Here is an 18,084-nt window from a genome sequence, read left to right as displayed (position 1 = left end):
TACGATGCTTTCCAAATGGTTGTTCAGAAGAAACATTTTTGCAATCAGCGTAGATTTAACCTTTATGCTAACAGGTAGGAGACAGATTCTTACACAAAGCTGGTTATGTGATTAATATAATTTTTATGAATGAGTTCACTTCAGAACTGTACAATGAACAGCTTGAATGGTAATGTTACATCAGGAGCCATACATTTAATGAAGATACTCAACACCCAGCAGTTCTGGGACAAAATTGTAGCTGCCTAAACCAACGTAGGTTTCCTGTTAATTACAAATGGAAGGCTTTTCATAATTTTCTAATTTGCAGACTACCTAATTTGTCACCATCTATGTTTTTTATATTAAAAAGTTGTCATAGGTGGGACACCACTGGGCAGGTCATAGATAGGACTATCTATAGAGATAAGACCCCAGCGTCAAGAGTGTTGTAGCAGAAGGCTTCTTGCTCGATAGGGAACATCAGATTACTACAGTGTTAAGGGTCCATCCCATTCTGTTTCCCCTTGTGTTTCTATGTCATTTTTTTATCTAAATCTTTCTGACGGGGTCAGACCAGGAGCATATGTTGAAGCCCACTGGATCCAATGCAATTTATCCTGGTGTTTAGATTAATTATTGTGTTTTTGCAGGAGGTTTGTTAAGTGGTTGTTTGATTGCTCTTGTAAAGATTCATTACTTGTTCACATGCCTTGTGGTTTTGTATGTGAGAGATAAGGGGGAGGAGGAGGAGACAGAATTGTCTTCGGATGGATTATCCCAACAAGTCCAACAGCTTTAAAAGCATTTGATTCTAATCGGAATTGACCAGGGAAAGATAGACTTTTAATATGTAGATAATAATTTTCTTATAAATACTTACAATATTTAATTAACTATTGGAAATGCAAAAAATAGTTATAATTTATAATGACTGAGAGTAGTTATTTTTTTTTAAATATTATAATTAGGATAGCCATATGCCTATCCTATGTATGTTTAACCCCTTCAGGACCAGAGCTGTATTATTATTCAAGACCAGAGCATTATTTCTGTTTTTACTATGTCAAAATCCCCTTTGTACGCAATGTCCCTCAGTTAGAGCGCTGTAATTCTGCCAGCTCAAGGCCATACATTTTGGACAGAGCTGTCAGAGGGGTGAGCAGATGGTCATACTCTACAGGTGTAAAATGGCCATGATGTATGGAGTATTTCATGGGACCTAAAGAACCATTTTTTTGTGACTTACCCTGTAAATTATTAGTCCTTAAGGAATTAAATTACCTGACAGGCAGCTGTGGGAGGAATGTGAGGAATAATTACGGACAAATAGGGATGCTTTGTGTTTACAGTATATATGCATTACTATTTTACATTCCAGATATATATGGTTCATGCAACACTGTTCAACAAATCAACCCTATAATCTACATTTTGCATTCTTGTCTACATCTAGTCTCAGAGGTTCAGTATTCAAGATACCGTAAATGTAATATCTGGGTGCTGACGGCATTGAACAAATCTGGATGGATGCCAAGAAGGGTGACATTCGGTGGTTAGCAACAGCAGATGAATGATCTGCATCAGTGGGCCCAGAAACGTCTGCTGCTTTGCCCACTCGAGATTAAAGAATGTTGTATAGATGCCAGTGAGAGGTTTTTGAAGGATTTTTCTGTTTATAGGGTCCTAAGAGAATTCAGTGGAGGTCCTAAAGTACACAGATCCTCACAATGTGTGGTTGTTTTCTGAGAAGGGACAGGGTTCCCATACTTGAAGCACAGCCTATACACTTTAAATTGTGTGACATTATAAGCCTCATTCTGATCCCAAACCGAAAACTGTGCTACAGAGAGAAGGAAGCCCTGCTTAATAACCCAAAGAGGATAACAAATTGTATTGCATACTGTTTAGCTGGGACAAGGGGGTCTCAATGATATATATATATATATATATATATATTCATAAAGCACTAGCAGACAGCATTGTTACAGTGCCGGGAGAATATAGATTTAATAGTAACATTAGCAATATGGTGATACCATTACATAAGTTATGGTGGGTAAAAGGTGATGGAAACCCTTCCACTTAAATTTAAGGGGTAGTAGAAGTATTATTAAACACTCATCTACAGACACCAGACAAGCCAGAAGGCTTGTTTTTCCCTCAGAAATCTCATGGTGCTTCCACAACCACAAGGGATTCTCAGTAGGCACATGCAAATAAGGTTAACAATTATCACCTTTGCCTCTATATCCACTTTATACATGGATCCCTTGAAAGTAATTGCCCGCTGTACAAGACAGCCTTTAGACAAAACTCAGGAAGAGGTACAATAGCCAGATCACCACTCATGGACAGCTGTTTCGTCCTTCATGGGACTCGTCAGCATGAGGTTGTTATACTGGCTTTATATGGTGATCAAACACACAAGTACACAATGAGAATAGTGCCCTGCTCTTGGCGCTTTACTATGTATTACCAGTAAATACCTTCAAGATTACACAAAATATCAGATTGTCAGTGTATTTGTCAAATTTACCCTTTTTTAAGTTTTTTACCAAGCCTTAAAATGTTTCTCACACATACAGACTTGCCACAATAGGGTACAAAATGGAAAGCACAGTTGCATACATGATTGAAATTCTTACTCTGCATCTCATTCAGAACCTACCCTGTAATTTTGTTTCTTAACCAACTATTGGGAAAAAAAGGCTGATAAGACTGCAACACCACGTTATCGACACAGGTTATCGGTAAGTCTATTCCCATTGCCTCTCTGCTGGTTGATCAGATGTAGAAAGACAAGGTGTGTATTTTGGGAATCTCAGCTTGATGGATTCCAGAAATAGAAGCAGATATGTCTGTATCATATAATTTGCAGTCATTGCCTCAAGGACTTTGGTTCTGCCACTAAAATTACTCAGTTTAGACCCTGTTGAGAAGTATAGATGCAGCAAGCCCTTAATATATTTCTCTCCTTTCACAGTTCGAAGTTTTTCTCTTACTTTCACCTTGTAAAGGACAACAAGATTTTATCCAGAAAGGGATTCCAAATTGTAAATAGTTAAACTGTAATCTTAGAGCAAAAAGAAGCCATGCATATGGGGGCAGGGGTTTGCTATGTATAAAAACTCATTAATAAATATGCACCCTGCGCATGGCATCATTAACAGCTGTCAGGCTATACCAACCAAAAATTTACATCTGTGACATAATGGAACAGCAGCAGGGGAAAGGGGAGGATAAGGGAGAACTATGTAAGGATAAAATAGAACCGAGTAGAGAAATCAAATCCTGAACTGGCCATCTGGCAAATAGGGCAAATTTCTGGTAAGATGGTGGCCAATGGACACTGTACGATTACCTTTATTGCCGTCCGGGTATCAGATCCAGTTTTTGAATGTGTGGCTACCACCAGGATGTACAAGGGCCAGACTGGCGATGGCCGTTTGCCCACCGGACATTTGCCTGGTGAGCCAGGTGGCCAATCCAGGCCTTGGCCACACATATCCATTTTAGGTAGTAGTGATATATTGTAAATTGCTTATTTCCTGACTCCATATTAGTGTATGTCAGTGGTTCTCAACCAGTGTATCCTCAGGACCCACATTTGTCTTTTGTCATTGAGTCGCGACCCAAAAATAACCTCAGAAAAGATGAGGGAGTGGAAAGGCTGTCCGCGGGCTGCAGCAGGAAGAGGGGAGGAGCAATCAGAGAAAAACTTTATTCAGATCCCACTAGGAGCAGACAGCGACCGCAAACCAATCAAGCAACTTGCTTTGCGGTCGGGGAGTAATACTAAAGTACATGCTGGACTGGAGGCTGCCTGATGGCCCTGATTGTTGCGGCCGTGGTCCTGACAGCCTGCTGCTCGCGGATTGCCGCTAGAATGTGTAAGGCAGCCCCCCAGGAAAGTGAAATTTTCCCGGTATGCCTCCAGTCCGGCCCTGACCCTCCGCGACCCACTGAAGACAGGGTCGCGACCCACTTTTGGGTCGCGACCCATGAGTTGAGAACCACTGGTCTATGTAGTGATGCTCCTCCTAAGAAACTGACATGAACATTACAGTTATGGATTTAACATAATAACGATAAAACTATATTTTCACTCACAACAAAACATACAATGTATAGATCAATTTAACCATTTAGTGGGCTGCAAGAGAACTGCCCTTAGAGATGTAAAGAGCAGAGGTAGCTTATTGAGCAACATGATAGTAGTCAGTCAACAGCTGGAGTGGTAGGGGCTGATTCGCCTTAGCAAAGGCACAGGATATAACTATATACTATTAGTTCTTTTGGTAGCCACAGAGTTAAAACACATTCTTTTAGTTTAACCCCCACGATGCTGAATATTCTCTAGCAGAATCCTGTCTGTCAGCTCAGGGCTCATTTTGCCATTTGATTTTTCTCACTTTATAAATATTTAACATCGCCTGCTCATGTGAGGTCGCATTTAAAACAAAACTACAGCTCAGGAGCAGCAGGGCAAGCGTGCGCTATCTTCAATAAAACAGAACGAACTTCCAATACGCCTGCAGCAAAACATAATTAAAAGAAGACAACAGTAATTGGGATATTTGTTGTGACAGCAACTCCGAAATGGATTGTCTTATTAATGGTAAAATATTAGCTGAATATAAGCAATTACCAGTCAAACACAGAAATGTACTCAGAGAATGTCTGCTTTTGCCATAAGGAGTCATAATAAAGTACCTTTATAGAGTCGTTACAGTGTTATTACTCCTAGCAAGGGAGTCCGCAGGATTTTTTTTCAGGAGGGGCAAAATATCCTCCCCACCGTTCCCCTCTCCCATCCATCTTATCCAATTGTATACTTTGATTATTTTTTAGGAACTAAACTATTCTGATAAATATAAACTGACTGCAAGACAAACATATGAATTTTCCATGGTGGTACAGAGGCCACCATGAAAACGTTAGAAAAAATATAGGTACTTATACTACTTGAGTACTTGAGTTCTGCTGTGGCAATAACTGGCGCTAACATCAGTTAGGTACTGTCATTGTAACTCCCTGAGATTGAGGACATTTGGGGGTAGGTTTGAGTTTGGGAGGGGGCCGTGGGAGATTCATGCAGAAGCTCCTTTGTCAGCTTCCCATTCCCCTTTAAGTCAACCTGTGCATATGGGGGCACAGGGTGACCAGGAAACCCAGTCTGCCCAATCCCGACTATGAGGGCTCAACGTGTTTGACCGGAACAAACCAAGAAACTCTACAGAACTGCCAAGCTTTTAGGACCTTTGCCTCTGTGTGTTAGTTAATTCTCACAACAGGTTTATTTTCACCACCCTGTCCTTATCACTATTTCCCGCTCTGGCAGCGTTGGGAATTGCGGAACGCCGCAATTTACCCCTGACCGGCGAATAGCAGTATTCCCCTTGAACTTTTGGGCAGATTGCGAATCAGCTGTGGGTGCCAGGCAGATGTCTTTACTCTGGGTGGGATAGAGGGAGTGGAGGATATTATATTTCAACTAGGTCTGTGTATGAATGTGTGCCCTGTAACTCAACGAAGCAGTCTTGTTTTCACCTTTAATCAAGTTTTGACTGATGTTTGGATGGGGAACTATATATCAGTAAACAATGCAAAATGGGGAGACTTTGGCGGAGATACTCAGATCAAGAATTGGAGCTCCGCCACAGGTACGCAGTGGTTTAGTCATTGAATCAGAACATGTTGGGCAGTGATTATAAGATGAGGTGAAATATTTGAGCAGTTAGCAATTGTATTTGTGCCTGGGAGTTGAATTGCTTTCTTGAATGATTTTAGTACAGACAGGGCCAGCCCAAGACATTTTGCTGCCTGGGTCTCAGAATGAAATGCTGCCCCCACACACTACGTCCCCATCCACATCTATTATGTCATATCACATTCCCATTCACACTCTCTCACATACTCATTACACATCCAAACTTCTATTGTGCTGAGGCACTAACCCTACATTACACATATACCATGTGATGTCTCATGCATTCGCGCGCACACACGCACATACTACGGTCTGTATTACACATATTCACTCACTTCTGTAACAAGTGTACACACCTCAGTCTGTGCTACAAATTGTTCTGTCAGCAAAACACATGCACAGTTTGCTTCATAAGCCATGTATTCCTTGTTTCAGGAAGCATGTAGTGCCTGTGTGCTACGTGTGCATGTCACATTGTTTTAACATTGCCTTTCATTACAGATAAACTTTGCTTGCTTTGCTACGCTGAGATGTGGACCATTGTTTATATATACACACACATTAATCGCCCCAGCATATAAGGGTTAAATCTTCTCCTAATGACATAAAACAGAGACACGACTCACAGAAAGAATATTATAGTTCATGGAAATACCTTGAGATGCTGCTTCAATCGCTGTCCAGATTTGAAGCTTCTCTTTATTGGGGGAGAACTGGGAAATTAAACTGCAAATCAGAGGGCTGGGATTCACCTCACAACCAGGATCCTTATTAATGTCCCAAAGGGTACCAAGAAAGAGAATTATTATTGGGTCTTTATTGTACATGCAGCTCCTCATCAAGATTTAACTCTCTCACTGTCAACAAACATTTTCAGTTTGAAATCTTTAGTAAAAAAAGCTGTCATCTAAGTCAAATTATTTATGAGCCGCACATTAGTAATAAAATGTTAGGTCATTAACAATTTTTCATTCTACTTTCATTATTCTTTCAATCTCCTTGAGGAATACTCATTGCTGGGGGAATCCCACATATCACTACAACTTAATGTTTTTGTGCTTGGAAACAGTCAAGTCAAAGAAAGTTTTCCAACCATATTCTAAAGAAAAGTGAAGTTTCATCTCGTTTTTGTCATTGCAGCTTCCAGTAATATGTTCACTGTTATTATAGACAGCTTTGTATTTTCCAGAATAAGATCTTGATTGCAAGCTAAATCTTTGCTCTGATATTGAACAGTTGTTCACATTGTAGTATATATGTATTCAGTAGACTTGTGCATTCGTATTGGGGCAAACACGAATGGTGCATTTTCGTTGTTGAACCCAAATACCGAAGAAACGAACATGGCAGCTGCAAAGACACACAACACGAAGAATCTTTGTGTTCTTCTTCGTCTTCATTTACTAATCTCCCTTGTCCCTTCCCTGTCTAGCCTACCTTATCTACGCAGCATCTCAGGGGTTAACAGGAGCGGAAATCTGTAGGTGCACTTCCTTGGTTGATGGCAGAGGAGACCCCTGCCGGCGACCGATAGAGTTGCTCGTACAGACCTCTAAAATCCTGGTGCCAAAGCTGCTGCATAGTGCGTACCCCGTATCAACCCCTTCTAAAAAAAAAACAAAGAAAAAAAAGGAACACAAAGAATGTGCACGAATATTCGCTCGAACCGAACACAGGAACTGACGAATTTTCGTGCAATACGAAGATCCTCCCCCCCACAAAGACGAACATGAAGAGTTGGCCGGCGCCCAAGTCTAGTATTCAGACACCTTCCCCAACAGCTCAGATGTCAAAAGCGGGACACTTTTGTCAGGATGCAATTTAAAGGCAGGATCAGGGTAAGACCATCCATCTGCCTTGCGATGTATCGAGGCAGAATGCCAGGGCATGATGTCATACTGAGTCATACTGAGATGGTTTGCTTCCATACATCTCAAGGTGGCCATGTTGAAGCAGCAATTGAGCTCTCTGCTGCACATTTCATAGCTCAGTCTGCAGGTCAGGGGAGATTGTCTGATGATCCCTACTGCCTAAAAAAAAAAAGCACGATAGTGGGGCAGAGTGCCTAGCTAAGAGGATACCGTTTTCTGCGGGGGTGTTAGAACGTATGATTGGATGGGGCATAAGGAGACATATGGCGAGTTTACATTTAGCAAATGAAACATATAAATACATATATATAGAAATTGTTACGTTATTTTATTCAGAGAAATCATTCAGACAACCTGATGAGTTTTACAGTAAAATTAATAGCTATGTGGGAAGGCTTGGGATTTAACGATGTGTCTTTATAGCCTTAACCCAGGTTTGTTTGTTATTATTGATAGAACGGTTACAGTCCTTTGGTATAGTAAGAGTTAAGTTGCAATTTGCAGTAGGCATCTGCCAGTCCAAGATGTATGTGCTCATCTTCCAGCCTCAGCAGGATACCTCTAATAGTACCTACTCAGTCTCTAAGTGCAGCTGCGGATTAATAATGGATGGCAGGACTGCAGCAGCTTGGTGAGCAAATCACTTTTAAGGAGGACCAGGGGCTCTAGATCTTAAATACAACAGTATTTATCTTTTAACTATTCGTTCCTTTTGTATACTGTGCATTTTCAATTTGACTTGATAGTACCCCTTTCCACAAATATTTTTACAGTAAATTCTCCTGCTAATACCATTCCTATAACTGTAAATATTGTTCCAAATATCCCGTCTCAATAATCTGAACACTTTTCCCCATGAAATAATGTTAATGCCCATATTCCAAACATTTTCAAACTGCAACAATTTACTGAATATGCTAACCCTGTAATGTTATGTATATTAGTTATTCCCTATAATTTCTCTATAACTCATTGTATTCCCCTCCATTCATGCTCACCCTATTGCATCATACAATGCAATGTAAACTTGATGTGTAACAACCTCAATGACTGCTTATACACTATATAAATCCATAAAGCATGTCTATAGATTGCCACCTATTGCTCCATAACATTTCCCTTCTATTTCTGTTATTTTTCCTAAAACCTTTTTCAGTAACAATATATAACTCATTATAAAACCCTAAATATTTTTTTTCTTGTCGTTTCTTCCATTACCTATTATACCTGCTATATATATCCCAGATTCTGCATCTTCTTTTTATGGTGTTTTTCTGTTTCATATCACTGAGCACTACCGTCCATATTTTATAAGAAGTAGAGCTGTGTTTCTGACCCTGGAACAAAGGAGCCCCACCATTTTCTCACATCAAATATTATGTCCTATAGAAGTGGGTAGCAAATGTTTTAAAGCGGAAGACCATCTGTTATGCTTTTTAATGGAGGGGAAAAATCCTATTGATTGGTTACCCTATTAAAGAGCTGAGGAAATCTCCAGCTGGCTAAGCGGGGTTCTTTGCAAAGTCAGAATTAGGAAATTATGAATGAGGCTTCTCTTGCCATATAATGAAGCCCTGGGAGGATCAGAACCTGCCCACTCCACATTCTTCTGTAATATTCTAAGCATTAACCATACTGCATACTGGGAAGTGTTTGGTTTTTAGGAATATTGCAGTCTTTTATTTAAACCATATCTCCTCTCAACATATGTTCACCATCCATGTATATAACTGGGTGGGCTTCCTGCTATTACTGAAATATATGGTGGACCAACCATAGGTTGCTTGCTGTTCAGCGTCAGAACTCAGTTCTGTTTCACTGATGTCAGTCGATAAATGCTATGCCTCATTACATTGTACAATTTGTGCCATCGGTAAGCACTCCATAAAATGACTAAATATACAAGTAGAGAAAGAGTAAGATATTTATTTAGCTGCATTGATGTCAAAGTGGGACATATTATATTTTCTAATTAGTTAATAGAAAGTTATTGTTTATTGTTAATGTATGGAGATTTTGAAGCATTGGTATACTTTATATAATGATAATAAGTAATATTGAGTTTTGGTCCCAATATTTTTTAATTACAATAGGGACAAACCCTGCATTTAAAGTATATTTGAAAAACACATTAGTCTTAACTAAAATAGATAGTTCCTAATATCACTGTGGTCCATAACATCATGTCATGGATTGGGACCAACTGAGAGAGCACCCTTATAGTTCTTATAAGGCAAAGAAAAATCTTAAGTATGAAATTAACCGTTTGCTAATTTAGTTAAATTACTGAAAACAAGGTTATTTAAAAGAGAAACACAATGTTTCTGTAACTTGAGGCAACAAAGGGGTTAAGACACTTATACATAAAAATGCTGATTCCCTTCCTACATGAATCCATTTAACCGGAGCCCTCTGTAGTAAGCTCTGACAGACGAGGACACTTTGAGGGAAAACACTGGTGTGATTAATTTTTTATTTTTAATTTCTTCTGGACCGAAGGGATTGTGCGCTAGAGAGCAGGCAGAATATTCCTAATGTGGCAGAACAGCTGGAACAGACATTCTAAGTACCCACACTATGCTAACTGGAATAATTATCCTTATGAAAAACCTACAGTTGACATTGGCTGAGCAATAGCCAAGGCTTTTGAAATAAAAATTCCACACTACGCTTGATATTATAAGTTTAGTGCTGCGTTCACTGCCAGAGAGGACCAGCAATCCGTCTTAAAGACCAACAACTATTCTATATAAAGTCTAGTTTAGAATCGCTTGTTATATTTACTAATTGGTTATGTATTAAATAAATATGACCTGTTACATAATTAAAAATAAGTTTCCTGCCTTGGTCTCAGAATAGATTGGGTTGCAGTTTGATAAAGAGATACATAAACTTTGGGGGCCTTAAAGTCTCATATATTAAAGAGACACAACCATCATAGAATTGTTTCGTTATTTCGAAGTAATTAAGATGCAGTTATTTATAAAATACCCTAAAGGCAGGCCCATGCCAGGGCCACCTTTATACCTAGTCCCCAGGGATGGTTTGCACTGACCTCCAACTTGAACTGAGGTACTTCTGACTATGATGGCTGTTGAAGAGTCTAGAGCAGCGGTTCTCAACCTGTGGGTCGCGACCCCTTTGGGGGTCGAACGACCCTTTCACATTGGTCGCCTAAGACCATGGGAAAACACATATTTCACAATAAATAATTACATAATTTTATGGTTGGGGTCACCACAACATGAGGAACTGTATTAAAGGGTCTAGAGGACAGCTGCTGTGGGCCCTAAGGTATGTCTGGACCCAGGGCCCTGACCCATGCATAGAAGGGGCAGACAAAGTGGTTGTCAACTCAGAGTAGACTAACTAAACTTTGACTATTGAAAGATTATTTACATTACAACCTAGCCTACTGTCGAGCTCTGTATCTCTGACACGTCCTGCACAATGCTAGCTACATGACATGCTCTCTACCAAAGCCAAGTAAGATAAGTAAACATAACCTTTGTTTCCCAAGCCACTCATTTACCAAAATCATCTTTGTATAATGACATTTTTACAAACAAGAACCATTTGTTAAAATAGCCTACCCATCTTTGTTTGCGATCTGCAAAATAATACCGCAGACTGAAAAGAAAAAAAAAACAGCGTTTCTTTATCTCCTCCACCGGCCAATATAGGTAAGTTCCTGTTTAAGCGTTCCTCAAGCCATTTAACTGCGTTTTAAGTTCTAATTTCCTCCTAATGGGAGGTAAATTCCAGAACTGTTAAAAAAGAACACAACACCAATATCAATTCACCACTAATTGAAAGAAAAGTATTTCAAAGCAGTGTCTGTTTAATTATTCAGCAGCTTTTCATTTCGGTAAATGCGGTTTTAGATATAATAATACAAGCTTAATTGTTGGGCAAAACAAGAGATTGCTTCTTGCAGCGGATGAATTAGGATCCAAGGTAAAATACCATCCATTACACTCATTGCTGCCTCTTATACTGCAGCGTATAATAGACTCAATGTTTTTCTTACCTCCGAGTCCCATCAGGTGATCATCTATCTACACTACATATGCAATAGATAGATAGATATATAATATAGATCGACTGTTGTAATTATGTATGTGTTATTAGCGATAAAATAGGAGTCAGGAATCGCCCAAAGTTCATAAGGCCAGCATTAAGCCTGAATTCTTTCATTTTAGCTGTTTGCTTTAAAATTCAGTGACATAAAATATGTGTATGAAATATTTAGAAGGCAGCACAGACTTCATTAAAACCTGTGGCCAGGAATTTTCTGTGTGCGTCTGAGAGACTGGGGGTAGATTTTGAGTGCATTAATATGTATAATCCATTCAACTCTGGCAGCATGGGAAGTTTAAGGCTACGGGAAAGAGAAAGTAATAGACCGTCCACTTTTTGTACCAAAATGTGCCATCTGCCAGAAGGTTTATGGGGTCACTAAAGTTGATTGTTAAAAACTGCACTAATGTTTTTAAGAAGTTCATTTTACCCCAGAGAGATATTAGAAATAAAGTTACTAGTTCCTTTACCTATGCAACCCTAGTCTCCAACCTTGTGCATCTCTACCCTTCCCCTTTTTACCATCTGTCAGCACATCAATCCACCTGAAATAGATGCTCTCCTCACTATAACACCGGCCTTCCATTGATTTTCTGCACATTTGCTGTGAGATTCTAATTTGCTTGGTATTGATTTCAATAAAAGCATTTTGCTGATGAAATTAGGAGTGAAGGGATCAGTATTTTCTTCTTTTTTTTGGTCCTGAAGGACAAGCTCGTCTTTCTTGTCACCTCACAAACATCCTTACCCTGACGTTTTTTTAATCTGTTTCCAAGACATGTCAAAACTCATTGCTAGATTCTTTCCTTAAGATATCTCATAACACCATTTTTTATGGTCTTATAGTCCCTTGATGTCTCACAATAGATCAACATTGTCTCTGGAGGCAAAAGGATGAGGTTTTCAAAGCTGCAGGGTCTCCAAGGTCCACCACATCTGAAATTAAGTGAAACCATCATGCTTGTTGGTTTTTAGAATACTGCTACTATTTGTTTTCGTATTTGTGACAGTTTACAGATAATTCTACACCAGTGATTTCTTACCTGTGGTTTCATAAGCCCTTAGGACCTCAGGTTGATTGAAGGAATCATTGAGCAGACCTCGGAGATTGCATCTTAATTATTCTTTGCAGACCTTCACCATATAGACTATCCTTAATTTTTTTAATAAAGGCGGTCATCATAAGTAATAAAGGACTGGGAAACACTGTTCTACATTGATCTAGATCACTGGTGTGAAACACCAGGCCTCAAGGGATGCGTTTTCCCAGCTCGTGCAGTTGCATCTTAATCAAAATGGTTAAAATGGATTAAGTCGAACTGCCAGGTGATTTATTTTTTTATATACATTAGAAGTGTGAATTAACCACATTCCTTGATTCTCTTTTGACTCTCTTGAATGTGATCCTTATTTTTTGGTAAAGCACCTCAATAAAATTGTTATTCAATGTGAGATATATTCCATGCAGTGATGTAAAATACCCACTTTTATTTTTAAACTTAAATAAATTCTCGTGTGCTGCAACTTAAAACCCCCCTAAACTCCCTTAAATGAAACATGATTGCACATTTTATGACAGTTTTACTGTCAAAAATAATAAACAGTCATTTATTTTACATTACATTACATTTTTTGAAGACTTTATTGTATTTGGCTTCTTTGCAGGCAAATTTCCACTCCTCTGACGATGGGCAGAACAGACAGTTCTTTGGCAAGAAAAAAAAGAGCCCATAATGTGAAAAATGTGGTTTATTCTATAAGCAGTAACCGTGAAAGGCCACATTATATGAGAAACTGGTCAGAGTTGACCCTTCATAATTTATAGTAAATAGAGTGAGATGTAACTCATCATTTGATGTTATTTAGACAGTAGCTATAAATGTCTAATTTAGCTAAAAAAGCTATAAAAAAAATCAAACTATGTGATACTGCATTGGTTTTTCCATTGCCTAGAAATAGGGAAAACCGTGAGTTCTATAGACTTGTGTTTTTTTAGAACATGGGCAGAAAATGCATCTCTACTTCCTCTCACACAGGGCAGTTGTAGGTTCACGCGATGTTGTGTTAAGTGATTCTGAGTGCCCACCTCATGGACACAGCCAGGGCCGGCCCAAGGCATAATGCCGCCTGGGGCGAAGTTTAAAATGCCGCCCCCCCCATTATTTACCCTTCCTCTCTCTATTATCTACCCTTCCTCTCCCTCTCTATTATCTACCCTTACTCCCCCCCCCGCGTTGTACTTACCTTTCAGCAGTCCTGCTGCGAGTCTCCCTGCTGCCGGCTTGTAATGCTGGGCGCCGGAAATGATGTCATCTTCCAGTGCTCAGTATTACAAGCCGGCACAGAGACCGAGCTAGAGGGCTCGCAGAGGAGCGGGTACTGACAACCTGTTAAAACGAAAACCACTCGGCGCCCTCTCTCTCCTCCGCTTTAAAAAAAAAAAAGGGCTTGGGGCAGTCTGGAGCAATTGCCCCAGTCTGCTCCATGGTAGGGCCGGCCCTGGACACAGCAGCTTCCAGCTCAAAACCAAACTGGTGGCATTCCTAATGGTGATCAACTTATTTTGTTTTCTTTTGTACATTTGAAACCCCTAAGCAGTACACCAGGCATAAAATGTTGACCAAGCAACTGACCAAATATTCTGCTGTCCAAGCAGGTTTATGGTAGAGTGACCAGACATTCCCTTAAACAGAGATGTAGGGATTTTCATAAACTCATGTCTTATACAGTTGTGTGTTTCATACACTGCAGTGAAAGGTGAAGGCTGGTCAATTCCAAGAGACAGGGAAAAAAAATGATGTTATTGTGTTTTCTTCTTTTCTATTACTAAAATTATTAGAAACCCCCCTGTATGTGTAACGGGAAAAACAAAATGTCATTGTTTAATAAAACTATAATGGGAGATTCACGTAAAGATCAATACGCTGTCTCTGTTCTTTTGGAAACACAATTTATTTATAACGGCGTCTTGTAAATAAAGCATCAAGATCAGAATCTGCTTGTAAGGACTCCTCCTGAGACAGCTAATTGCCACTGATCTGTTTAGGGCAGCCATGCGGTGCTGAAATTTTGATTGTGTTACAGAACTGGGAAGCTTGGTGGGGGGGGTGATGTACTGAAATATCTACAGTGTTAAAACAAGACTTAGAGTCTAAGTTATAGTAACAATAAGGTTATTACTTTTCAATGCAACAACGTGACACAAGGACTTGTATAAGTGGTACGGTGACAGAAGGAGTATGTCATGGAGATTAGAGGCATACGTGGAAACTGTTTGGGTTTAGCTTTTGAGTATTAGGTAGAAAAGCTGCTTTCTCCAGGTCTGAGGCATGGATATATTTCGTAAATACATACCTCCTAAAATCTTAAAGGGCCAGAGGTAAACTTTTGTTTTAGGGGATGTGGATAGAAAGGTGGCAAAGAATTTAAACAAACCTTCTTAAAAAAAGTGAACCAGGACTCCCTCACTTTAGCTTCTACTTCTATGTAGAATCTCCGACTGTACACTATATATATTTTTTCTCTAGTGTTATATGCTGAAACTAGTGGTGGACTTCTGTTAATGTGTTCTAAAGAAAGACATAAGAAGCCAGTAAGGATCATAATCATTTTGGATATCCCTCAAGATTTTTACACTAGTCTCATGGGGAATGGGCACATTATCAGGTTCACTCAGTCTACACTACTTTATGTTTTACTACTATTTTACACTGAATTAATGACATCTACATGACCCAGTTGGTGCTATTTTACTGTTATACAACTGATGTAATTTAACTTGAATACAACTAATGAAATTCAGAAGATCCGTGCTCTCTGATAACTGTTAATTTTTATGTACATCGTTATTACAACCATTTGGTTTCCCCATTAGTGAGTCAATATAAACAGAATTTATGTTATGAACAATTAAAGGGCAAGCGTTTAAAAGAGTTCCAAGGTCAGCTCATTGAAAAAGTCCCCTGTTATGATCATAGTGTCTCATGTAAAAATGTCTGGTTCTACATGAGACATCACAAGGCTAATGCTGGTACCTGCCTTTGGCATCAAATGGAGTACAAAGGGGGAACCCGATTCCTTAGTTGGAAGTCTTGCTTTAAAGGAACTGGCCGACCTACCCATCATGGTGAAGTGGGATTATAAAACATACATACATATGATGTCTAAGTTTGTGTATTTACTTTATCTTTTTCCTCTACAGGGAAATCCATACATGTGCAATAATGAATGTGACGCAAGCACAAAGGAGCTTGCCCACCCGCCTGAGCTCATGTTTGATTTTGAGGGTCGTAACCCAAGTACATTTTGGCAGTCGGTAACGTGGAAGCACTACCCAAGTCCTCTGCAGGTTAATATCACACTGTCATGGAACAAGACCATTGAGCTTACAAACAACATCGCTATTACATTTGAGTCTGGGCGACCTGAGAAAATGATTTTGGAGAAATCATTGGACTATGGCAGAACTTGGCAGCCTTACCAGTTTTATGCTGCTGACTGTCTAGATGCTTTCAGGATGGAGCCCAAATCTGTGAAGGACCTGACCCACAATACAGTACTGGACATTATATGCACAGAGGAATATTCCACTGGATACGCAGCACACGCCAAGACCATATCGTTTGAAATCAAAGATCGTTTTGCAATCTTTGCTGGGCCAAGGTTGCATAATATGGCATCGCTCTACAGTCAACTGGACACTACCAAAAACCTACGGGATTTCTTTACCGTAACAGATTTAAGGATTAGGCTTCTTAAACCAGCCACTGGGGCCACGTTTGTGGATGAGAGAAATCTGGGAAGATATTTCTATGCGATATCTGACATCAAAATCCATGGCAGGTAGGAAACATGTTTAGCTGTCATGTTTAGAACATGTACCGTATATATTTTTTTTTATTTCTGTTATTAAATCATATCAAAGTTGCAAACAAACCAGGTAGCTCAACATGTAAAGCATTAAAGGGTCATTACATATATAGTTGTATATTTTTAGGGTACAAATTTTGGTATTTATATCATGTAAACCATTCTTTCCTAATTAAAGGAACACATATTCACATTTTTTGTACAGGGATTCTGATAAATTGGTACTTGACAAAGCAATGGGCTATAAATCCTAACTTGTATTACTCCTAGGGCTTGAGATGTCTATAAACATCCCCTTTTCAGTAATTGGTTGGGTTGGTAAGTAGGTCTGCCTGCCTCTCAAATTTCAAACTGGTTTCAAATCTTATTCTCTTAAAGCAGAAGGGTATATGCAGAAAGTGCGAATTCTACATTGTCCTCTGGTTTATTTTTGCTTTTTTTTTCTCTGTAATTGTCTTTTATTGTGATTTCTCTGTAATTACTCCAGCTTTTCCTTCCATGTTCTGCAGCGTGTATATGTATATTTTAAAAAATCTTTGAGAGATTTTTAGTTTAACTGTTGGTACCTTTTTAGCCTAGAATGGCTCAGTTACTTTGCATGTGGAGCAAAAAATACTCTACTTATTCATTTTTCCTTCTAAGGCATCCCAAGCCTTTAACATAAGGAAGACAAATCATGCAAATCAAGAGACGGGTATTAGCCACCTATTGATAAGTAATTTATATTTCTAATAGAGCTATTGGTTTATTAACACCATTGCATTTGTTTATTGTGTGTACTAAAATATAGAATTCTAGCATTTGGGATAGCGATAGATCTGCTTTAACACACTCCCGACTGCTTGTTACCTATATGAGTCTATACTACAGATGCATATATACTACAGAAAAAGAGCCGTGGTTATTGGTTATCATTGCACAGATTTTAACAAGGCTTTTATATATATACACAGTTATTTACTTTTTAAGACTGAGATTCTTTGCTTACTTGGGTATTACAAAAGGTAAGCGTATAAAAACTTGCAAAGAATCTTCACATCTCCTGGGTTCTGATTCCTGCCAAAGGAGGATTAAAGGCTTATCAAGGTATGGGCTTTGGATGGATTCAGGACCTGAACAAAATGTTTCATGCTGAACACTAAAAATTCTGTCTCTCCCATCAGGGTGGGATTAAATTGTGGAGAGTCTTTTTTGCAACAGGGGACTGGACAGATAACAAGGATTAGCTGCTATGATACTGCAGGTTGGCTACAGTCCCATGAAAATATATGAGCTGTCACAATGAGCTCTTTCAGTGCCAAACTGTTTAAGCAGTCTTTGCATAGCACTGTAGTGGATGCTTTCTTGATGCTGTTGGGTAATAATGTTGGTATTTTAACTTTTCTATTCCTATTGTTCAAGTACAGGGGCTGATGACGTGGGTCCCTCCACCAGCTATTGAGCCAACGCTACCATAAGATACTCAACAAAACTGCAGTTTTCAATTAAGCAGCAGGATGTTAGCATGCTGACAACAATATTTTTGTAGAGGTGATGTCAAAGTCAAAAATTATTGCAATAATTTTAGATGCT

The 18,084-nt window shown here is 39.1% G+C and overlaps 1 protein-coding gene across 1 annotated transcript in view; it reads left to right on the top strand.

The window, feature by feature from the left end:
• Nucleotides 1-18,084, top strand: part of LOC149280809 (netrin-G1-like) — a 102,227-nt gene that overhangs the window by 20,712 nt on the left and 63,431 nt on the right. The window contains exon 2 of the mRNA XM_089500103.1: nucleotides 15,845-16,485. Coding sequence (XP_089356229.1) covers nucleotides 15,845-16,485 — 641 coding nt within the window. The remainder of the gene's footprint in view (nucleotides 1-15,844; nucleotides 16,486-18,084) is intronic.

Source organism: Sceloporus occidentalis, unplaced genomic scaffold, assembly GCF_023333645.1.
Source record: "Sceloporus occidentalis isolate IW3139 unplaced genomic scaffold, rSceOcc1.0.p SCAF_147, whole genome shotgun sequence".
NCBI classification, from domain to species: domain Eukaryota; kingdom Metazoa; phylum Chordata; class Lepidosauria; order Squamata; family Phrynosomatidae; genus Sceloporus; species Sceloporus occidentalis.
Note: the sequence above shows the minus strand (reverse complement) of the source record. Positions and strands in the feature narration are given on the sequence as shown.